The 23,997-nt window shown below is 46.7% G+C and overlaps 1 protein-coding gene across 11 annotated transcripts in view; it reads right to left on the reverse strand.

Moving 5' to 3' along the window:
* The window catches only part of FMNL2 (formin like 2), a 129,362-nt gene that overhangs the window by 28,838 nt on the left and 76,527 nt on the right, over nucleotides 1–23,997 (reverse strand). For all 11 annotated transcript variants that reach the window (XM_065070190.1, XM_065070191.1, XM_065070195.1 and 8 more), the window contains exons 4-9: nucleotides 20,957–21,033; nucleotides 18,748–18,831; nucleotides 17,095–17,247; nucleotides 8,314–8,422; nucleotides 7,015–7,091; nucleotides 4,724–4,817 (exon numbers count right to left, since the gene is read on the reverse strand). In XM_065070190.1, the coding sequence (XP_064926262.1) occupies nucleotides 4,724–4,817; nucleotides 7,015–7,091; nucleotides 8,314–8,422; nucleotides 17,095–17,247; nucleotides 18,748–18,831; nucleotides 20,957–21,033 (594 nt within the window). The remainder of the gene's footprint in view (nucleotides 1–4,723; nucleotides 4,818–7,014; nucleotides 7,092–8,313; nucleotides 8,423–17,094; nucleotides 17,248–18,747; nucleotides 18,832–20,956; nucleotides 21,034–23,997) is intronic.

Here is a 23,997-nt window from a genome sequence, read left to right on the forward strand (position 1 = left end):
AGTCAGGAAGCGCTCCCTGCAGAGCCGGGATTATTCCTGGCTGGTTTTCTGTCCCACTGCAGATCCCAGTCAATTCTTTTGCCTCCTCTTTTTGGATCCATTTTAAAACTACTATTGTGCTTATTGAAGCAAACAAACAAAAAGAGCGTACAGTCCTTTGGTCTTTTCCCAGGAATATTTAGTTGTTATTGAAGTAAATTCTCCTACGTTTAAAACGGAGATTAACAAAAAGCTTCATGAGGACCTAAGATTGTGCTCCTTAAAATGTTGGTTCAGAGTACTGTGAAGAATATTCAAAAACTGTAATTTTCAGATCTCCGCTAACGCTGAGGAAATGAATATTTACAAAAATCTCACCATTTCTTTGTAACTCTTTTCATTATGCAACCCCATTAGCACTGCTGGGCTGTGATTTTTTTCAATGTATCTGTAAACTGACTGAAGCTATTCATTTACTGGCTACTGCACTTGCAGCAAATGAAAAACATGTAAACCATGTCACTAAAACAGCTAACACGCCGCAAAAGAAATTCATTTTGAAGCATGGCCGTAAGTGAGCTGGCAAACAGCTTTCTGCGCTCATAGCCTCAACCAGCTTCCATTCTGTTGAACCAGAACTTTTCTGTTCACTCTATTTCAATGGCAAACAGCTTTCTGCGCTCATAGCCTCAACCAGCATTCATTCTGTTCAACTAGGACTTTTCTGTTCATTCTATTTCCACCTTCTTTCCCTTTTAGCCCAGAGCGAGACCTCCTGCAAACGGATGAGCTGGATTGAAGCTGGAAACTGGGGACGATTCACCCAATGTCTGCGCTGGCCTGGACAGAATGACCCAGCCCAGGAGGTGTGTGAACATTTGGGGTTTTCTCTCTTGGAGAGCTGGAAGTTGCTGTTCTGTCCATGCTGAATAGTTCCCCAGAGAGCAGGCTGCAGAAAGTAGATACGTGCACCATGAGACTGACTTAAACCATCCCTGGCTTGCGCTCAACATGAGAACCCCTTCAATGTTACAGCGAACAAAAAGCTGAAATGAAAAGATGGATGAGAAACTAATACTGATGTCTCCCTTAAAATTCCTGGTTTATTCTGTGCAGTGCAGGTGAGGTTTTCATTTTAAATGCTTCCTGCCTTTTGGCAAAATTTAAAAAAAAATGTATTCAACAGCTTTGTTACTCACTGGACTGAAAAAGGGAACCCGTGTTTCCTGCAACCCACGTGACTGTGTGAAGCATCATTTCCTCAGCTCTAATGAACTTTGTAATAAAACACCCACCTTTTCTTCCTTGCATCCATCCATCCATCCATCCATCCATCCATCCATCCATCCATCCATCCTTCCATCCGTCCATCCATCCTTCCTTCCATCCATTCTTCCTTCCATCCATCCTTCCATCCATCCATCCATTCTTTCATCCATCCATCCATCCTTCCTTCCATCCATTCTTCCTTCCATCCATCCATTCATCCTTCCTCCCACCCATCCTTCCTTCCATCCATCCATCCTTCCATCCATCCAACCATCCATCCTTTCATCCATCCATCCTTCCTCCCACCCATCCATCCTTCCTCCCACCCATCCATCCTTCCTCCCACCCATCCATCCTTCCATCCATCCTTCCTTCCATCCATCCTTCCTTCCATCCATCCTTCCTTCCATCCATCTATACTTTCATCCATCCTTCCATCCATCCATCTATCCTTTCATCCATCCTTCCATCCATCCTTTCATCCTTTCATCCATCCATCCATCCACCTATCCACCTATCCACTCATCCCAAACCAGTCCTTCCCTCTCCTGCTCTTCATCACCCACCAGTAACGACAGTTCTGGATTCTCTTTTCCTGTTGCATTCTGCTTTATTCGATGCCACCTCAAGTTCCTGGTTCATTGTAAAATCTGTGGTGGCTTTGAAATACCCTCGTGTTCTTGTGTTTGGAAGCGACCTGCTCAACGTGATCTTAATCCTGCACGGACAGTGAGCGCTGGGCTGTGTCTGTGATGCACAGAGCAATGCAAAGTGAAACAACCTGTGCACAAGAATCCATGATTTTGGATGAAATAAGGGGCAAGAATCATTTTCAGGAGACAGATTAACAAAACAAAACATCCTGTAGAACATTTGTAAAGCAAAACGCTTGGCCTGTAAAATCATCTTCAAATGAAAAGCCATTTTCAAAAAAGAATTCTTGACAAGATTCAGATCAACCGTGGTTTTCCAGCTCAGTCAGACCCTGAGAACCAAATCCTGTTCTCATTTACATCAGATCAAAGTTCAAAGCCTAATGAAATATTTGATGTTCACCCTGATGTAAATAAAAGCCGAATTTGGTCTGAAATATCCTGGTTTCCCTACTGACTTTATTACAGAATTAGTGTTAGGCAGGAGTTCAGGTTTCTTTTGAAGTTATTTTATGGCAAGGAGATAGAGCAGCAGAGATCTAGTTCAACGAGTCTAATCTGTCCTAAATATGCAGAGTGTCTGATGAAAGAAGCGCGAGGAGCCGTGGCACCCTGCAACACAGCTACAGAACCCGCACAAATATTCTTGAGTTTCCAGTAATTTCAGTTGGAATATACTGCTAGAAATCCAACCCTGGGTACTCTACATGTCAGCAGCTCAGAGGAGTTTTAATAGACCAGCTGAATGAGTTGTAAACATGAAGACTTGGAAACATCACTGAAAACTTGCGCAGGAGGAAACTGGAAAACAACGGCACAGAGCAGGAAATAAGCAGCGTAATTGGTTCAAAAGAACAGATAAATGAAGAACTGAGAAAAGTACAATCTCCTCCCCGCCAGCCCCTTCACCCACAACATCCACAGTTCCACTGCAGCAAAGACTTGATCAAACAACGCAGGAATGGAATAACTAAATAATGGCAGACAAACTGTGTCACACGGGAATTCCTGAACATGGGCAGGACTGAAAAAAGAGGTGATAGAGCACTTGGAAGGAAACGAAGGAGCAAAACCTCGACTGCAGATGCCAGGAAGGTCAGAGAGCAAACAGCACTTTGTCCATCCTTCCCTGTGACAGTGGCTGGACTCGACAATCCTTGCGGGTCCACCTCAGGACATTCTATAACATGATTCTACACAAAGGGCCAGTTTAATGATCCTTACAGACCATCCCGACCAGTGGTTATTCCGGCTGGACTCATTTGCCCACCTTATCTATAACCCCTCACACGCTCCTCCCTCATGAGTCACAGTTCTTCTATAATAGACTAGTAATAAGCCAGAAGAGCTTAAGCCTGGAGAAACACCACTGTACTTGGCACGATTACAGTGCTTTTCCTATTTAAAGCGCTTCTCTCATATTACCCGATTGTTCTTCATAACAATCTCATCTGCATTTGCTTCTGCAACCCCTCCATTTCACAAAGGTGCAAACAAAGCCACAGGTACCGGCAGCTCGCCCAAGGCTACAGGTGAGGAAACGGAACAACAGAACTACAGTTTCCAGTTGTGTGCCTGCAGGAAGGGACTGCAGACCTCTTCCCAGCTGGAAGCAGAATGTCTTAGTGCCATATTCTGGGTTTATTTCCATACTCTTCGGCTGGTGTCACCCAGCAGAAAGGCTTTCTCCATGGTCACCCAATCATTCCAACGCGATTTCCGTGCTGTTCCCATCACCTCTGTCCTCAGGCAGCTCTAAACACACAACACAGCTCATGTCTAGGACAGGTCTGGTCTTGCAAAGCTGAGGTTTCTACAACAGGCCCACACTGGAGATGACTTTTTGCTCTGGTTAATGACGAGCACCTCAGAAATACAGCTATTTGTCTAAGACATGCAAATATTTACAGTGGGTGGAAATGAGAGATTGGTATCTCTCCACCAGAAACAACTTCCAAAACACTAAAAGTTAAAAAAAAAGTGTGACTTGTTGATCAGGTGCATTAACCCACTTAGAGCAACCATGGCAACGAGGGAGAACAAGCCACATGTCCACACACAGTCCAGTGGGGACCCATCAAGCCTAACAGTTTTTGAGCTGGTAAGTCTAGATTCATTTTCCTCTGGTAATAAATCCACACATATATCCAATATTCAAAATAAAGCAGAACAGCAGCTTTCTAGGACTTGATTCCCACAGTCGTGCTTCTGAACCTTCATGCTATGTTCTCAGATCCCATTAACCATCGTAGGCAAACACGGGGTGCACTTGAACCTACATGCCTGTTTTGCCCCAGTCGAGCCTGTTGGAATATCTATATTAATTTCAGCATTCAGTGTTTCATCACAGAGATTTGATTTTCTAATTTCTCCACAAATACAATTTCTACTCATAGTAAAACCACAAGTTTTGCATTCCAAGGGCTTGTGTAAATGGCTCTGAAGATGGGAGATCTAATACACCATTCCTGGTTGTTTTATCAAAGAACATACACAAGAGTTCAGGAACTGCAGCAAAGTTCTCAAGATCTCCATTAATTTTCACTTTAGGGATGGTAACTCAACTGGCCAAAAGGTAAAGGGAGCAATTCACAGTCTGGACTCATCCTGTTGGGATTACGGCTCATTTGCACAAAAGCACACAAAACGATGGCATCAGCACCACTGTCTGCCTCTTTCCACTCAAAGTGACTTATGGCAAACCTGCAGTTTATGGAAAACCTTTAGGAAATGCAGCTGAATGTGAAAGCTCTGGCCAGTGCCATCCACGTAAGAGAACTATCGACACGCGCGCCAAATTCCAATAAAGCAGAGTTACGTACCTCCTTAAAGTTATCGAACGCAGATAAAATGATTTCGTGCCCTCCTCTGACGAGGCAAACAGCTGCTAAAAGCTCTAAGACAAGGGCCTTTGTCCTGCGAAGAAAAGAAACCGTGACAGTCAGCAACACCATGTGAGGAGCCACCTTCTTTCTGTTTGAAACCAGATGTGGGACACGGAGTTTGCATCCCGTGTATTTTGAAACGAGTCAACCTGCGAGGTGTGTAATGCTGAGCATCCCGGGGATTTTGACTCTCCCAGGATCATGCAGCTTTCCCCCATTTTAACACTTCACAAAACATGCAAAAATTGAAATTGCAAAATATACTTGAGGAAATCGAAGCAAACAAGTCTGGGAAAGGCAGAGCACACCAGCCTTGGACAGCTCGTCCTAGAGTCCCCGAACAAACCCGGGAGAACGCAGGCTTACACAAGCCGGGATCACCACACACCACCCATTAGTCTTCACCGCAACGCAGCCCTTTTCCTCTGACCCCGTTTTCAATGACTGCACTTGTAATTCAAATCGGTGTTTTTCCCGATACAAATCTGAGTTATTTTCTGTGATAATTCGTATTATTCGTAGCCACAGAAAAAAATCGAGACGTGGTTTGCTGAAGTAAATAGGGGATGCCTTAGCACGTCTTTCCCCTCTTGAATCAGAAATCTGGGCAACTGATCGGCAGCAGCGCTAACACAGCAAATTAATGAGAGAAGACAACAGAATACCAAAAGAAAAGCATGCAACAGACTCGATGTAAATCTAATGTAAATAATCCCCAGTACTTTCTTACAGGGTTCACATAAGGCAAAAGCACCAACTGGACTTTACGGCCAGATGAGCTCTGGGCAGATAGAAAAATCATGCAGACACGTATGAAATTAGTCTCATGCTAAAGCACTGACTCAAACCAGATGTTACAGAACAAGAAATACCTTTTGGCTTTCAAAGTGTCAAGGTTATCTTTGGAAACCAGACAAAATGTTCACTTTCCTAGGAAATTTTAGATGTATCATTTTCAATTCTTACTCATCAGTTATTGTTTTTCTTGACACAAGGAGAAAACCCAAACTGTTCCAGACAGGGTGGAGGGTTCTTAATACGGATCTTCAGGAACATCCATCCCAGGGTGGGTGTGCAGGGAGGGCGCAGAGCCCGGGGATGCACATCTGGGTGGGGATGGGGACAGGAGGTCACAGCTGTGTCGGTGACACCGGTTTGGGGACAAACGGAGGAGAGGGGGTCCCTAAAGCCACCCCCTCCTGGCCTGCCTGCTCCTGCGGCACTTGGCTCGCTCAGGGATGGGATCAGCTCTGCAGCATCTCCCACAACCCTATGCACTCAAACCTCTGCTTTCTCCACAGCTTATGATGGGGCTAAACCTAAGAGGTTTTGAACAGCACTAAGTTTCATCTTCAGATTATTTTAGCCACATTGGAAAGCATTTTTTTTTTAATCAACAGAAATATAAGGAACCCGTTTCTTTAAAAAATGAAAATTCAGGCTCTGTCTTGATCGCCTGATTTCCAGGCACAGGACAACAAAAATGATAAAAGCAATAAACTTCCCATATCCTTCCCATCCATCCTGTGCTTGGGCTTGCTGACTTAGAGCTCAAGAAAAGAAAGGAAGGAAACACCTACGCCCATCAGGACAAGATTTCAAACAGTGCTCTGCAAGGCAAGCGGACAGCCTAAGCAAAGCCTATATGTATATGTGCATACATATATATATACACACACACACATATATAGTGCTGTTTAGTTTTGTTTCATCCCCTGGTTCGACCTTTCCTTGCAAACACCCATATGTCAGATTTGGTTCCTTCAGATGTGCAGGAGCGCTGCAGCTCCAGGCTCTGCCAGGGCAACACGGGTGCGGGGACAGGAGGGGACATCGGTGCCACCACCTGCTTATGGAATTGCTGCTGCACCTGAACAGCAACCTGACACCGAACAAGAATTAAACCCTCACTCCAAGGAAGTCAAACCTAAGCACCCTTTAGACAAAATTCTATAAAGAAGATTTTCCTGTTCTTCAGGAAAATCCAGCTGAGCTGCTGATGATCAGCAGGGTCTTCCTTGCACTACGATAGAGTCGATTGCTTCTGAAACCAACAGAACTAGATGGCAACTGCTCATCTATTCGCATCATTACACAGATTTAATCTGATTCGGAATGACGTCTGATTTGTGCTACAGATTTGTGCGTGGAAGTATCCCTGAACATCCCTTTCCAAGTGCTCTTTACTTACCTACTTCTTAAACTCTCTAAAAGCAAGTGCAGCCTACCTGGGATTCTTGTTGTTCAAACTTAGTGCAATTTCATTAACGGCGTGTGGATGCGACATGACCATATTGAATCCATACTGAAAAGAGAAGGGAAAAACAGTGCTTCGGTTTTGAGACTGAAATTACTGCTTTTAAAACTCAACAAATCACACATCTCCAAGCAGATCAGTCTTCCCCCCCACTGGAAGTCGAACAAAATGATGTTGAGTTTAACACAGCGCATTTCCATCCACCACTGTGCCCAACAACTAACGCTGTCAAACATGCTCGTTTTGGCCATGTCAGCCAACAAAAGGGGTCCCTGAGCTGCTCCCCCAGCACTGCCAGCCCCTCTGCCCGTCACTTCCTCCCTCCAACCCCTTTTAATTCCAACAGCCGACTGTGTCATCGACTCCCTAAGGAGGAGTTTGCAATTGAGCTGCCCAAGTCGCCCCTTTTGCATGTGTGTGCTGCCAGACAGCGAGTGCAGCCCGCGGTTGCTGCACAACTACTGCTGGATTCGCTCTCCAAAAGCCAAAAAAGAATTGCTTTGGAATATCCTGTGCTGGTTATTAGCACAGGATTGTTGTTCGTATCCTTCCCATCGAGGTGAGAAACCCTGAAAACCCCAGGGAGAGGGTGAGCCCAAGGGCAGAGCTCACACATGCAGCCGGGTTAGAACACCCCGTACGATCACAAAACTTGTAATAAAGGTGTTCGCCACAGCTTTTCTTTGAAGCACATCACTTCTAGTGTTAGTGTCTCAGTAAAAAGTCAAGAATCGCAAGTCGCTGACACTGCCTGGGCACGCCATATGTGAAAAGAAACTCCTGAAAATCAGATCCACTTTGGGCTAGCTTGTTCTTTGACTTGCAGTTATTGCAATTGCCTTGCATGCCAGAAGAGAGAAAGCTTGGATTTCCCATCTGGAAAACTCTCACATTTCCTAAGTGTCCATGCTAAATCCTGAGACAAATTCTAACTGCATATCTAATAGGTTAGTGCAAACTGAGCCACCCTGCGAACGGGACCTGGCCCACTATCCACAGGCTGTTATCTGTGTGTGTCCTCACATTTGTACTAAACTTTATGGTTGGACTCGATGATCTTAAAGGTGTTTTCCAACCTAAATGACTCTATGATTCTACAAATCACCTGCACAAGGACTGTGTTATATTGCTTCCCAGCTACACTGCCTAAGAATGAGTAAGAATTTAGACCTTTGCATCAGTTTTGCCTTAACAATTCACCACTGCCCTTTCCCTCTCCCTCCCACCACCAAAATAGTTTTGTGGTCCAAAAGAACGAGCAGGGAAATACCTGGTAATTCATTATGGCCCGTAAACACATGATGCAGACATGAACGTCATCTTTTTTACTCACTAATCTGGAATTTTTTAGCGTTCTTCGGCTTGGCAAGGTGTTATACCTGCAAACAAAAACAGCGCTCATCAGTCACAAGGCTCTTTTGAGGTGGTGAGAATAAAGGGAATGGAAACATTCCTCCGCTGGGTGAAAATGCAGAAATCTTTCAGTGCTGCAGAGCAGACGAGCATCGGACAATACACACAAAAAGAGCTGAAAAAAGGTGATGGGACCTCCATCCTTTGTGGCAACCAACCGGGAAAGAACCATCCACCCACAGTCATATTCTGGATTTTCTTCCATGCGCTTCACTCTGCATGAGCCACAGCACAGAGCTTTAATAGAACTGAACGTTCAGGGGCATCAGCAAGTGTATTAATTCCTGCTGCACTTGGTTTAAGAATGGTGCCTCTCTTCTGTCCTGAAAACCCTCCAAACTACTGGAGGAAAATCCAGCCCTCAGGAACCTTCCTAAGAACAGAGGCGCTAATTATTTTAATTGTCACCCCTAGCTGGTTAATCAATATTGAATTCGATTAAAGGAGTGCAGGGAATAAACATAAAGGGAACTCTTCTAAATCCACCATTTCTATAGTGTAGCAAATGAAAACCACATTGGGCTCTTCCTGAGATACTGCTTATTTTCTTTAAGACAAAACACACTGAGCTGAGCGCAGGGAACTGGGGAGAAGGAGGCACTGCCATGTGAAATACATATATGTTCTTATGTAGGTGGAATGGAATAAGCACCAAGAAAATTATGATTATGGTTCATATCGCAGGCGATGTCAAGAGTGCTGGTGAAGGGTGGTGTTCAGGGTTGGAAAAACACATTATTTATCCCACTCCCCCCACGTGCAGTGTAAATACAGCCCGGGGAGAAGGTCCAGGCCAGTTCTCATTTCGTCCCAGGGCTGCAGCATCCAGAGATTTGCTCCTAATTTACACCTGGGCAGGTAAGAGCAGAGACCAGACGGGCACCGGCTCAGATTCTAATGAAACGTCTGGGCAGCCACAATAATCCTTTCGCATTTACAACTATCGTGCTCAGGCCTGAAAATAGGGGAAGGAAGAATAAAAACCTGCCGATAGGAAGGCAGAAAGAAAAACAACGTGATGCATGAGCAGCGATGTGCAAATCCTGACATTTGCTATGCAGGGAGCAACTCCACCGGGGGAAGAAAGAGAAATTCAGAGATGAAGCTCGATGGCTGGAGTAAATACAAGCTCCAGGAAAAACAAGACTTGCAGACAACGGCAGCTGGCCAAGGCCACCTCTGCGGCCTGAGAACATGCACGGCAAGGCTTTGCTTCTCTTTGATTCGGGAGAAGAGCAGTGGGGAAAGGTTCAGGATTCCAGCATCCTCAGCTCTCCCTCCAGTCCCTGAGCGGGAGGGGAAGGAATTGGTGCTGGTACCCGGCAGAGACCCAAATTACAATTGCAAACAGGGTAGGATGGGGAGCTGGAGATTGGGGGAGCTGGAGATTGGGGGAGCTGGAAATCAGGAAAGCTGGAAACTGGGAGAGATGGGGGTTGGGGGAGCGGGAGATTTGGGGACCTGAAGATTGGGGGAGCTGGAGATCAGGAGACCTGGAGAACCAGAGAGCTCCCTGGGGACACACAGCCCCAGGCTTTGCCTGGCGGGGACCTGGGGGTCCTGGTGGACAGCAGGATGACCATGAGCCAGCACTGGGCCCTTGTGGCCAGGAAGGCCAATGGCATCCTCAGGTGTAGTAGATCGAGAGAGGTCCTTCTTCCCCACTACTCCACTCTGGTGAGACCCCATCTGGAATCTTGTGTCCAGTTGTGGCCCCTCAGTTCCAGCAGGACAGGGAACTGCTGGAGAGAGTCCAGCGTAGGGCAACAAAGATGATTAAGGGAGTGGAGCACCTCCCTTATGAAGAAAGGCTGAGGGAGCTGGGGCTCTTTAGTTTGGAGAAGAGGAGACTGAGGGGTGACCTTATTAATGTTTATAAATATATAAAGGGTGAGTGCCATGAGGATGGAGCCAGGCTCTTCTTGGTGGCAAACAATGATAGGACAAGGGGTAATGGGATCAAGCTGGAACACAAGAGGTTCCACTTAAATTTGAGAAAAAACTTCTTCCCAGTGAGGGTGGCAGAGCCTGGCCCAGGCTGCCCAGGGGGTTGTGGAGTCTCCTTCTGTGCAGACATTCCAACCCGCCTGGACACCTTCCTGTGCGACCTCATCTGGGTGTTCCTGCTCCATGGGGGGATTGCACTGGATGAGCTTTTGAGGTCCCTTCCAAGCCCAAACATACTGTGATACTGTGATCCCATGATGATCCCAGCGTTCCCAGAAACACGAGTGGCACAGAGGGAGTCAACGGGCAATGATCTGTCATTATTTCTGGTCACAGGGGAACTACGTGGCATCACGTCTCATGAGCAGGTGACAGGAGCAAAGCAAGGCTGGTAATTATGGCGGCACTAACGCTTCGGAGGACATGGCTGCTGAGGAACCAGAGCCCGGCATGGGCTCCAACAGCATTTACACCAATTCACAGGGCAAAATACAACCCAAGAAGAACCATGAAACGCAAGATGCAATCCTTAGATGGGGATGCTCAGATCTGCGGAGTGCTGGAAGCAGGAGCACGGACCAGGAGAAGCATCACTGGGTATCAGCCTTGCTCGTCCTAAGCGGGTGCTCCGAGCATCCCCTGCACCGAGCGCTGGCTCCTGGGCAGCGGCAGAGCGGGGTGGATATGGCTTTGATGTTATTATACTGCATGGTTCTCTTCTTTCTTTCCTCTGGATATTTTGAGAGCATTTGGGGGGTTGCCTTGTTTCTTGCTGATGCTACTGTGGAGTTACTTGCCTAATCCACGCCACTCGTTTTGTTTTAAAAAGAGGTGTAGCTTTTAAAATCAGTGACTCATATTATTACTAATTATATTATATTTATTACATTCTATATCATTCTAATATGTATATTATAAAAATTAATACTAAATACTTGAACAGCTAATAACACACTTGTTTCATACTGACTCACCACCTCACTCTCTGACACAAAGAACGCACTTGCAAATCTTCTTGTTTTAAACAGAACAATGTCAAGCGGTGGAATCGCAGGAGCTGGGTTTGGGGGTCCAGGGACAGGATTGGGCTGCTCCCCCCTTTCCCGAGCCAAAAGAGGAGCAGTGCAACCTCTAAGTGGGAGCCCGGCATGGAGTCTGAACTGGGAGCTGTGGGAGAGCTGGCAGTGTTGGCTGGAGAACGTGTGACCGCACCGCTCCAGCCTATTTCCACACATCTATTTCACTAAATATGAAAAACACCGCAATAAAAAGATTTAAAAGCAATTTCCAGCCACACAACGGTCATTCCTACAATGACTTATCTCAGTTTTAAACTGCTAAGGGCCACATACATTATTTTCCTTTCAGTTTTAAATAAGCGGAGTAATTAGATCTTTATCGTGCCACTGACAGAAGAAAAATGTATCAACTCCTTAAATTTCAGAATGCCTTTAAATATCTGACAGTTTTGTCAGCTGTAACACACGGCAGCAAGTCTCATTAAACTAATAAAAGGTCCATAAAGCCAGCATTTGGCATTTCCAGCTATTTGGGGAGTGAGGAGAAACAGAATTGGGGAGCAAAGATGTTCTGCAGGGCAGGAGGATGCTGGAGAACGTTGGGTCCATCTCCCTGGGAGCTCAGTTTGGGACCCAGCGCCTGGACGGGGCGTTCGTGGGCAGAGATGCTGGACGGGGCTCTGAGCAACCTGAGCTGGTGAAGATGTCCCTGCTCATGGCAGGGGGGCCACTGGGGGAGCTGGGAAGGGCCCTTCAACCCAAACCATCCTGTGATTCCACGATTCTACACTCAGAGCCCACACGCTCCGCCTCGCCGAGCTTCCACCCCTGTTAGTTCACGATTCGGCTGCGGAACGGGTACAGAATATGCAATCGAGAGCTGCAGTGCAGGGAAAATATCTCCAGCACAGATGGGATTCTGCCCTAGACTGAGATCGTTTCCCTTCAACAGATGCAAATTTCTTCACACAGACATGAACGCCAAGAATTAATGAGGATTTTTTGTATGGAAACTCTTTTACAACGACTCTGCACACTGGAACTAAGGCTCGAGATGCTTTTTTTGTATTAGATGCAACTGCACTGACTCCCGATGTTATTTGTTCCCTTCCTAAAGGCAGGGCAGGCTGGCGGGAGCTCTGACACCTCCCTTTATGCAACATGAGCCAAAGCAGGGTGGAGGATCTTCTCTCGCTTTTATTTCGTTTCTTGTTACTAAACATTAGGCCAATCCGAGCATCTGGACGACTTGTTGGTTTTGATTTCCTGTCTGCTGCAGGTCAAAGATTATGTCACCGAGAGTATATTTATCCTGGTAATTAAATTCAGATGGTTCCCTCTTTTATTTCCTCTGCCCTCCTTTAAAAGAAGAACTATAAAACCAGGAGAGAAAGGCAGAAACAAAAACTGACCATGTGCAAGCTCCTGCGGCATCTTTCCTCAGGCCAGCGGTGGGTGGCGGTATGTGGGATGTCACCCGTGGGTGGTGGGATGTCACCCATTGTGGGTGGGATGTCACCCATAGGCAGTATGATGTCACCCACTGAGGATGGGATGTCACCAGTGGGTGGTGGGATGTCACCCATTGGGGGTGGGATGTCACCCGTGGGCGGTGGGATGTCACCCATTGGGGGTGGGATGTCACCTGTGGGCGGTGGGATGCCACCCATTGGGGGTGGGATGTCACCCGTGGGGAGGGAACGACTCCGGAGCCTCGTGCCTTTGCTAAGGTTGGGGGAAGGACAAGGATTCGGCACTTCCACAGCTGGGACACCGCACCTGGTGGCAAAACCAAGAGCCATAATGCCAAGGCTAAATCTGTGCTGAAATACATAGTTTAAGGTTCTTTTTCTCACCCAGATCTAATGGAAGTACCTTTCTGTTCAAGAACAACTCGTTCATCATTTTGATTCAATTTGTTAACAACTCAGTTAATCGTCCAGGCATTGCCATGATGCCTTTGGAAACCAGGCTGTGATTTCACCCACCAGCCTCCTACAGAAAGGCGAGAAGGAGCGTTTGGTCCAGGCAGCCTCAATAAATTCATTTTGAACACCAAAACACCTTCCTCCGTGTCCATGTTCATGTGTCAACGCGATCAGCCAGAACCACCGAAAGCGTCCGGTGTGTCCTGGACTCCCCAGCACTTCGTACAACCGAGACCCACAAAACACAACGTGCGCAATGGTGCAAAACAGCTGACACTGAGACGCACAAATGGATAATTACAACACCTCAGCAACAAATGGGGATACCCAAAGCAAATAAAAGACCTGTCTGCCATGGAAAGCGAGCACAAACCTCAATACGAGCTTCTGCCATCACCACCTCCAACGGGAGGACTTTCACACTTAGAACACGGACCCCTGCCCGGTCCAACAGTGTAGACTTGTAATGCACCACGTTAATAACAAACACAAGTTCCAGCTGGTTTTTCCTACTGTTCTAATCTTATTACCTGCTAAAGAATATCATGCCCTCCTGTGACTGTGCTGCTGGTTTTGTCCTCATCTAACAGAATCTGGGAAAATTATTAATCCATAGAGCTGAGGAGATCAGACAGCTGGTCTCTGAGCAGTCAAAGTGCTAATGGCAAAGTCCAAACTAAAACATTTGAGCATACGAAGCAGCGTCCAATTTGAGTCCAATTACTGAATTAATTCAAAACCCAATTACGGATTAAGACACATATGCCTGGATCACTCTCTCATTACGGACTCCACCGATTTTGAAGAGAGAAATTAAGTTCCTCAGTTCGATCCACAGAAAAACTCAAGTATTTGACTCAGAAGAAAGAGAATTTCTAATGGGCCAGGACATTACCAAGTCTGCATTAATATTTATCTGACGGGGAAGTATGACTCTCATGTGAAAGTAATGCTCTTTCCCCCAAAAAAAGCAGCAGTAAAACCCCCAAAGGTTCATCCCCGTTTTTATTCTCCTGCCCTCATTTTGGTGGTTACCTCCCAAATCCCTGTGCCTCCTCTTAGAAAACAACCCCCCCAGTTGCCAAGGAAACCCAGCGAGCAGGGAATTGGCAGGGCTCGGCACGACTGAAAAGGGCTACGGGAAGCCAGTTAAAGTCACAATCAGCCATGGATAGCCTGGGTCACACAAATGGACAGACACACAGACAGACAGACGTCCTCCGTGTCCCCGTCACACCGGGGCAAGGGATGCTCACACACCCTGCCAGGGCTTCCTAGTGCTGCTTTGGGCTTATCTCCCGTGATTTGTGCTGTAATTAACCGTGTCCAGCACCGCAGGGTTCTGGGGTGCAGCAGGTTCGCAGTGCCGAACCCCGCGGTGCCACCACACCGCCAAAAACAAGGGAAAAGAACGGTGTGAAAGCTGGCACATTGTTGTTTTAATAAAGAGGAATCCAGAGCAATTCTGCTCTCCTTTTTCACATCGCTATGGCATAGCAGGGATGAGTCCGGCTCCTGAATTTTAAATTACCCTGGTAAGACCGTCAGCCTTCTCCTTCCCCATCCAGGAGGGAGGATTGCTCCTTCCTCTCTCTCCACGTTAATGGATTTTACACCAGGACAGAAAAGCAGCTTCCGCACAGCAGAACCTGCGCTCGGGGTCTCTGCATGTCCCACACACGCTGTGTTCCCAGAGACGGGGCAGGAGCCTCCTGGTCCTGCCCAGACCTGCGCACCCTCCCCATTCGACGGGCACCAGCTTGTTCTGGGGAACAAACTCTGCTTCAGTTAACCAATAGCTACTAATTATAAAATAAACACTTAAAAACTTCTCACCTCCTTTTAGCTTTTACTTTTTTAATATACATAGTCCCAGCCATTGAAAAAGCACGCATCTTAAAACAGATTATTTTTTGTTTGTACAAAACGCAAGCCAAAGATGCTAATTGCACATAACTGTTGGACAGTCTCTGCCCAAGTCTCTCCTCAGCATAAAGTTGATTCTGCATCTGAAAGCATTGTACTGGGTTACATTTCTGTGCCAGTTTTGGATAAAAGTCTCTATTTGTAATAAAAAAGATGAAATAACACAGACACTGACTAAGAGCTCTAAGTCTTCGGTATGAAACTAATAATACTATTTGCAACACGATAAGGAAAACACAAAGCAAAACACATTCTACTTTCTTTTGGAAAAGCCCGCTCTAGGGAAGCAAACTGCACTTGGAAGTTATAATGTGATAACCACACGTTCTGGAGGCTGAAAAGTCCCCGCCACGCTCAGGTGGCTCCACCGAGACGTGCGGTTACCAGATTATCCGGCATGGGCAGCGGGTCCGGCCGCGCCCCCCATGCCCGGCACAGCCCCTGCGACGGGTCACCCGCAACGCGGGACTTACGGGGCGCTGGGGCCGGGAGCCTCGCGGGCACAGCCCCACGGGAAGCCGCTCCAGGGGCAGGAGGATGGAAAGCAGCTCTGGTGGCGTTTGAACCGGAGATGTTCGGGCAGAGGAGCGAGGCTGACGGGACGGACGGACGGACAGACGGACGGGACGGGGGAAGAGTGATGGGAAGAGGGAGGGGAGGGAAGGATGTGAGGAAGGAGACATTGAAACGGAAAGTTAAAAAAAGAAATGATAAGGAATAAAGGAGGACGTGAAAAAGGATGGAAGGAAACAAAGAGAAAAAAAATGTAAGACAAATAAAACGTAGACCTGACATCCATTCCTAGCGTAACCAATCACAAGCGTGATCGAACACCCTCCTGCAAGCACAGGGCTCTGCCATTCCTCTGTCCTAGTAATTAAAGCACTAAGAACACCTTTGCAATGTAAAAATCAACTGGTCAAGTGCTTTTGCTGTAGCTCCGAACCAGAGCCGTGTGTCTGTCTCCTCCACCGCCCCATGTCTGCCAACTATTACACATGACACTACAATACATCTCCCAGGTACCGCATCTGCTACAGCTCAGGAACTCAACACTGACAAACCAGAAGGGAACTTCTACCAGAAGATGCAGGAAAAAGCTGCAAGTCCTCACTGGCTCCGTCTTGTTTTGGCCTCCTGCTTTGTGTTCACAGTACTATGTAACACAACTCCAGAAAAGCCCAAAAAAAGGGCAAAAGTCAACGCCGTTCAGCACTCTGAGCTGTGCCCCGAGGTGACAGTCCACAGGCGGGGGTCAGTATGGTTTATAATGGTGAAGCACTGAAGGAATTAGGAGCGTCAACCTGGCGAAGTGATCTGCCTCTCCACAAACTGAGAAAAAAACCCACAGTATTTGGAAAGAGACATTTCATAGTAAAGCCTGGGGTGCTGCCAGAATTAACAGCAGCTTCGAAGGATGGAGGTGGTGTGTTTTCAAGAAAAAACACCTTGTTCATAGCAGCATGGAAGGAATGTGCTGCTACCAGAGACCTTTTTGGCTGAGTCCATGGAAATCTTGAGGCAAAAAGGAATTGCTTCCTCTGTGCAAAGCACCTTGTACCTGATGGAAATGTGTTGTGCATCCTTAGATCATTTCACCACTGGGGAGGGAGGCAGAGTTATTATTGCCATTTCCTCAATTGCTCTGCAACACACGCTTAGCGCTTCTTTCCACCCCAAACCATCAGCACAACACGTTTCCTACATAGGCCAAGCCTATACCGCGAAAAGGGGAAGATGAAAAGTAATTGGAAAAACCATCCTGCCTCTTCTCACTCCCTGTCCGCAGGTCACCGACCGCCTGATTCGCCCCCTCACCGTAAGGTGGAGTGTCTGCCGGAGCGGGAGATGCTGTTGCCAACGGGCGAGGGCAAATTGCTGCCTCGGTGCAGGTCCTCGATAGAGCGGCTCCAAGGCTTGGACTTGTCCATCGAGCTTTCCACATTGTTCTCCAAACTTTCAAAGTCAAACCTGAAAGGAAACAGAAATTCGGGGTTAGACGGAAAAGATTCGTGTTGCTTTTTCCTTCCTGATCAACATGCGCAGGTTTTAGTAGGTCCCAAAAGATTAGACAAAGAGAGGAAGAAAACAACGCGGGCTATCGCGTCGGACTGCGATTCCACACGAGTTGCAGATGCACCGTGCAGCAAATTACAGTTGGACTCGATGATCCTGAGCGTCTTTATTCATCCAAAACCATCCTGTGTTTCTATGTTTCTATCAAATTTGGACCTTGCCAAAGGGAGAAGCCAACCATGCCAGCCCATGATTTCGGAAACATCGAACAGCTACGTGTTATTCTGCTTCAATGTAAAATAAACACAGTGTCGGCCGCTTTGCTGATGAATTGCCCTGTCCTGAGGGAAAGAGGGGGAATGTTAAAGCTGTCTCCATTTTATTTCAATAAATCAATATGGTGTGCAAGCACTAATTGAGTTTCTTTCACCAATACATGACGTTTACGCCTCGTTGGCCCTCGCGAACCTCCCGGCATATGTAAAATATTACCATAATTATTACAGATTTTCCTTGATTTCTGACTCATTGCCTATTGTAGTGCTATTTCTAGCAAAAATCCCTTGTTCTCCTTGCAGCTTTTGAGGTTATTACTCATGTTTACCACGTTGGAGAGGGAAAAACCCAGCAAGTTAACTTGCGTACATTCGTATAATTTTAGGAAGAGAGTCTTTATACAAACGCTCCTTTTTGCTGTGCAGCTTTTTCCAGCATTAGGAACATTTTAAAACATATCATTTTCCTTCATTAATTTCATTGCAACTCCACCAAAAATCTCTTTTCTGTGTGACGATACATACACATCTGGTGGCATCTTTTCTAAGAATAAAGTATCAACTCTACTCAGCTCGAACCCCTCACTGCAACAGCATCTTTCACCTTCCACTTCTTTTAATAAAATTTTATACAAAAATCTACTGCTATAATAACCTGAAGTGAAAGCCTATGGATATACAAAACCAGATCATCAGCTGAACATCTTCTAATCTTCCCTAAATACAGCGTGTGACTAATTAGAAAAGACGGACAAGGGAATGATGCAATAAGGTGCTGGAGAGGAGAAGAGAGGACATTGCAACTCAAGAAAATGGACTTTATAGAATGTGAGAGGGATTCCGTTCAAAAATGGGAGGCTTTTTTCTAGTAGCACATCATGTAAATATCAGTAAGCGAGTAAATTCTTAGAAATAATCTCTATATGCAAAGATCTTTTGCCCTTTGCCCGTTTTCCAACATTCTCAGCTAAAGCCAGTTGGAATTTTTGAACGTACCCAATTAGTAAAAAATATGTCAGTGCAGCACTAGAAATTTTCTCTAGGCTTCATTCAGGACTTTTTTTGTTTTCTCTGCAACGTGTTATGATCTGATAGTTCCAGACTAACATTTTCCCTCTTGCTCTATACAAGGGTTTTTGCTTTCCCATGCAAGCTGAAGCAGCAGGCACGTCTTACTTACGTGACGGCGTACTGTGCGAAGGACAAGTACTCCACCAGGACGTCCAGGCCTTTGTTCTCCTCGTTCAGGAACTCCCTGACCCATCTGTTAGAGAAATCAGAGATATCAGAGCGTTCCACGGGCTCGGTGCAGCCACGGGGATCCTGCTCGGATAAAGCACTGTCCTGGGTTTGTTAAAAACAAGTTTCTCTTTTAGTGAATTTGCCTGTCAGATAAAGCTTCATATTAGCTGCATTTTCCTGGAGAACCAGACACATGTTTTGGTAAACCTAGCAATGGAATGCAAACTTATTGATAAGCACGGATGGACATCTCGGGAGAGGGGCGACGAGAAACAAGTGACCAAGAAACTGACCATCTGTGTATAACATCCCATTCACGTGAATACTTCATATAAAAGTGGGAGATCACGAGGATCTCGTCCCTTTGCTTTTTCCCCTCTGCTTATGGCCGACATTAGGAGAGGACCTTGCTAGTCGTCCCTGCAAACTGAGGCCTAGTGACAGACTGAATCCAGCTCCGGTTGGCTGCAGAGTCCAGTCCAGGACTTTGGGTGCCGGCTCTGCAGTTGCTGAGACTTTCAAGATTGGTTTTGTATATTTTGTATTATTTTCTCTATTCTTATTAGTAGCATTAGTAAAACATTGTTAATTTTTCCAACTCTCTTCTCTCTGTCTTTCTTTTCCTCCGGATGGCCCGTCCTGAGTGGGAAGGGGAGCGAGGGAGGGGCAAAGGGGGGAAGTGGGGGGGAGAGGAGGTTAACAATACATCTGCCAGGGTTTTATTGTCACCCCGCAATCTAAACCCTCAACAAGCAGAGGTGCTGCGGGGAGGCAGGGCTGCCGGGCAAAACTGCTCGCTCGCTCAGAAAAAGAGCATTATTTATTATTTAGAGGAGTTTTAAAATAGAGTCCTTTAGAAGACTTGATAAATGCACTGAAACAAGCGTTTTTGCAGCGTTATGATGGAGAAAATAGATATATAATTTTTAAAAAGCTATGCACACTCTGCCTAGCTCAGGAACTAGATGTGTTCCCACGCACTGAGCTCCAGAGCCGGCAGGTGCCTTTCCCACCACCACTTCGCTCCAAATCCAGCTCATCGCCTCCCCGGCACAAACCACCGAGCAAATCACCTTCTCACCATCCGCCGCCGGGACCTCGTTTGTTTTCTATCACATCCTGATCTCTAGCAGGCTTTAAAAGCATATAGACAGCACACCAGCAAGAGTCATGTGGCATTCGGGATGTATATTCAATAGTAATTTTCCCTTCTCTTTGTAAAAGGTGTTAAGCTATTACTGTGAATTTTGGTCCCTGAGAATTATCCAAGTTACTCTTCTCCCAGCAAAGTGGGAATTTGTCACTCTGAGTTATTCTTGTCTTTGGAGGTTTAAATCTTCCACTGTTTACCAGCTAAAATAAACAACGTGGCATTTTTATAAAATGTATTTGGAAACGTATCTTTCAGGCACATGAAGCAAATAAATAAACGTTGGTCTTTTCAGGCTCTTTCACATATCTGGTGCTCCACCACGGTTCGTTCTGCACACCCATCAATCTGTGCACTGTCATACAGCATCCTGTAAAATTGATGTGATTGTGTGGTCATGAAATAAAACGCCAGAGAAACCTTTCTGGCTGATGTTCCAGGGCTGAGCAGCTTCTGGTCCCGAGATCCAAAGCACAGACGTGAGACCGGTGGAAATGTGGATGAGAACGGCATGTTTGATAGAAAACTGAAGTCTCTGGCAGTTCTTTTGCTATTTGAGGGGAATTTTCTGCTTTGTGGAAGTAAAATCCTGGTAACATTACTCACAGGCAGGCTTGGTGAGCTGCATTATGTTAAAGCTATTAAACAGCATGGGGGTTTTCCATATATATATTTATAGCTGCGATGCTATTGCTATCCTAGACACAATCACGCTCGCTGCTGCTCTGACTGAGGGGGAGCAGAACTGGGCTGCAATCTGCTCGCAGCCTTCGCAAGACGTGAATGAACCCTATAAAGGATGAATCCTATAAAGGATTAAAGCTGAATTATTCTTCTGAGATGCTCAGCTGTCCCTCAACGAGCCCTTCAGGCTTCAATGATCAACCAAGTGGTATCATTGCTTGGCATGCAAAGAGATATTTTCTCAAAGACATCCATCAGTAGATATATATAAAAAAAAAATAACCTTAGACCAGAGGTCATAAGACATTCTTACCCGATGTGATTTGTTCTTAGAGAAATTTCCAGTTCTCGGAGTACTTGAGTAGACTCTTGGACTCGTCTTCTGAATTTCTGTTATTAAGCAAAAATAGCAATTAGACTCATGTGACGCGATTAAAAATATCAACATGTCACACAGCACAGAATGAACACATAAAACATTAAGGTAAACTGAGAACCCCTCTAAATCCTGAGGAATGCAACAATAGTCCAGCAGGCAACAAAAACACGTGTAGAAAAATCACTTCTGTTCCCATGTATATTTTTGAGTTTCCAGGATAAAGAAAAAAGCCTGTAGATAAATAAACATTTCTTTACAACACAAGCTTTGGTTTAGCACCAAACTCTCCACTGAGAACCGCAGCGTTTGGGCTCCATTCTCAGCCTGGTGCTTTAATCACGACTTCACACCCACACCAACCTGCCATGATTTCTGTCTAATTACCAATCCGGGGGTGCGAGCCAGTGCTGGAATGCAGATGCTAATGATCTGAACTGTGTCTGCAAAATGAGACGCTGGTAAAGGCCGTGAAATGGCAGGAGAAAAACCGTGGGCAGCAACGCAGCAGAAAGGAGATGAGGTTTCATGAGGGACTAGAGTGACTGTCAGCAAGTTTGCTGGTGACACCAAACTGGGAGGAGTGGTGACACTGGAAGCTGTGCTGCCATCAGAGACCTGGACAGGCTGGAGAGCTGGGTGGGGAAAAATTTAATGAAATATAACAAGGGCAAGTGTAGAGTCTTGAATCTGGGCAGGAACAACCCCAGGTTCCAGTATAAGTTGGGGAATGACCTATTAGAGAGCAGTGTAGGGGAAAGGGACCTGGGGGTTCTGGGGACAGCAGGGTGACCATGAGCCAGCACTGGGCCCTTGTGGCCAGGAAGCCAATGGTACCTGGGGTGGGTTAGAAGGGGGTGGTCAGTAGGTCAGAGAGGTTCTCCTGCCCCTCTGCTCTGCCCGGGGGAGACCACACCTGGAATATTGTGTCCAGTTGTGGCCCCTCAGTTCCAGCAGGACAGGGAACTGCTGGAGAGAGTCCAGCGCAGCCACCAAGATGCTGAAGGGAGTGGAGCATCTCCCGTGTGAGGAAAGGCTGAGGGAGCTGGGGCTCTGGAGCTGGACAAGAGGACACTGAGGGGGGACTCATTCATGTTTACAGATATCTAAAGGGTGAGTGTCAGGAGGATGGAGCCAGGCTCTTCTCGGTGACAACCAATGACACAAGGGGCAATGGGTGCAAACTGGAACACAGGATGTTCCACCTAAATTTGAGAAGAAACTTGTTCCTGGTGAGGGTGGCAGAGCCTGGCCCAGGCTGCCCAGGGGGGTTGTGGAGTCTCCTTCTGTGCAGACATTCCAACCCGCCTGGACACCTTCCTGTGTAACCTCATCTGGGTGTTCCTGCTCCATGGGGGGATTGCACTGGATGAGCTTTCCAGGTCCCTTCCAACCCCTGACATTCTGGGATTCTGTGATTCATGTCACCTCTGGACAGCAGGAGCAAGGGCAACCTGGAAAACCTCAGTGGGACACAGTGGGAGCCCTGGTCTGGGGCTCAAAGCAGGCACTGAGGCACTGGCCACAGCAGATCTCTAAGCACACACCGAGTTGTCTCCAGTCCAGCCAGGCTGCTCCTCTCCATCCTCTGCAACACCAACATGCAGCAAACACAACCTGGTGTGCGGAACAAGAGAGCCAGGGATGCTCTTCCCTCCTGCCTTGGGCTCCCTTCCCTCTATTTGGGGAAATTCCCATTTGTGAACCCGCTAAATGAGAGCAGAAGTGGATGGAGAATGATAATCTCCTTGGAATTGCAGTATTTAACAGCCAACTTGGTCATCGCTTGTCACGCAGAGACCTGATGTGTTTGCTAAGTGTTCAGAGGGCAGCGATCCTGGCGCGAGCAGGACTGTGCTCTGAATACGAGGGAGAAAAGGCTTTGTTCTCACTGCACCGCAATGAAATCAAGGCAACTAGTGGCAGTTAATAATTCCCAGGAGTCCATTTATTGAGGTGAGGATGATGAAAGGATGGGATTTACCTTGCTGACCTACACGAACATTATCAGCTGCCTTTTTCTCCGGGGTTTCATCACGTGCTGGTTAGCACCACTGCCTGACTCGGAGACTAAATCCCAGCTCAGAAAGCCACTGGCAGACTGAAATAGCTATCTCGCTGTAAACTCCTAGTAGATGTGAGGTGCTATTAATTTTTTCTTTGAAATTGCTCGCTGGGCTCAGACAGTTTCCCTGGACCGCAGTTAATTAGCTCGGAGTACAAAATCACAGTGCCCTCTCTCCCGAGAGAGTTTACACCATATACTGCAAGCAATATAAAACATTCCCTCTCTGGAGGTAAAGGTAAAATATTGAGGCAGAGAGGAGATGGGTGGGAGGACAGGGCAGGAATGGGCAGCACCTTCCCACGTGGGGCATTATCCCTCTGCAAGGCCGATCTGCAACCAGAGCACTGAGCCGGCTCTGTGCTTTACTGGGCTCTAGGAGCCACCAAATTCTTTAAAAATGAGTCATTTTGACACTTTCATTTTCCCGTTTCATATTCCGCTCAGACGGAAAGCAATTGTTTCCCTGGGAAGAGCCATTGTGACCCCAATTACAAGGCGAAACGCGCATTTCGCAGCAGCGTTTGGAGCTGCTTTCTCTTGGCCACACCAGGGATCATCGGCAAAACCCCGACACCGCCCCAATGACAGCGACAATCCCGCCTGGCCCAGCTCTCCCCACAACACCACACGTCCCTCCAGAAGCGCGTTTGTCAATCTTTCCGCGTGGCAGCGCGGGCTGAGGAAAGGCTGCTGGCAATGGAGAATAACGCCACAAAAGAGAGGAACTCAATGGGGTTATTTTTAGGCTCCTTCGGTTTTGTCATTTGTCATGGGACTCTCCTAGTGGTATTAGGATAAGAAAGGCTTCAATGTGCGCCCACGGAGAAACGCAGAGCAAAGCCAAACGCTAAACAAATTTCAAAAACCCTTTGGGAGGAAAAAACACAAAGACCCCGTTCACTTTTTTTCT

Source organism: Columba livia, chromosome 7, assembly GCF_036013475.1.
Source record: "Columba livia isolate bColLiv1 breed racing homer chromosome 7, bColLiv1.pat.W.v2, whole genome shotgun sequence".
Lineage (NCBI taxonomy): Eukaryota > Metazoa > Chordata > Aves > Columbiformes > Columbidae > Columba > Columba livia.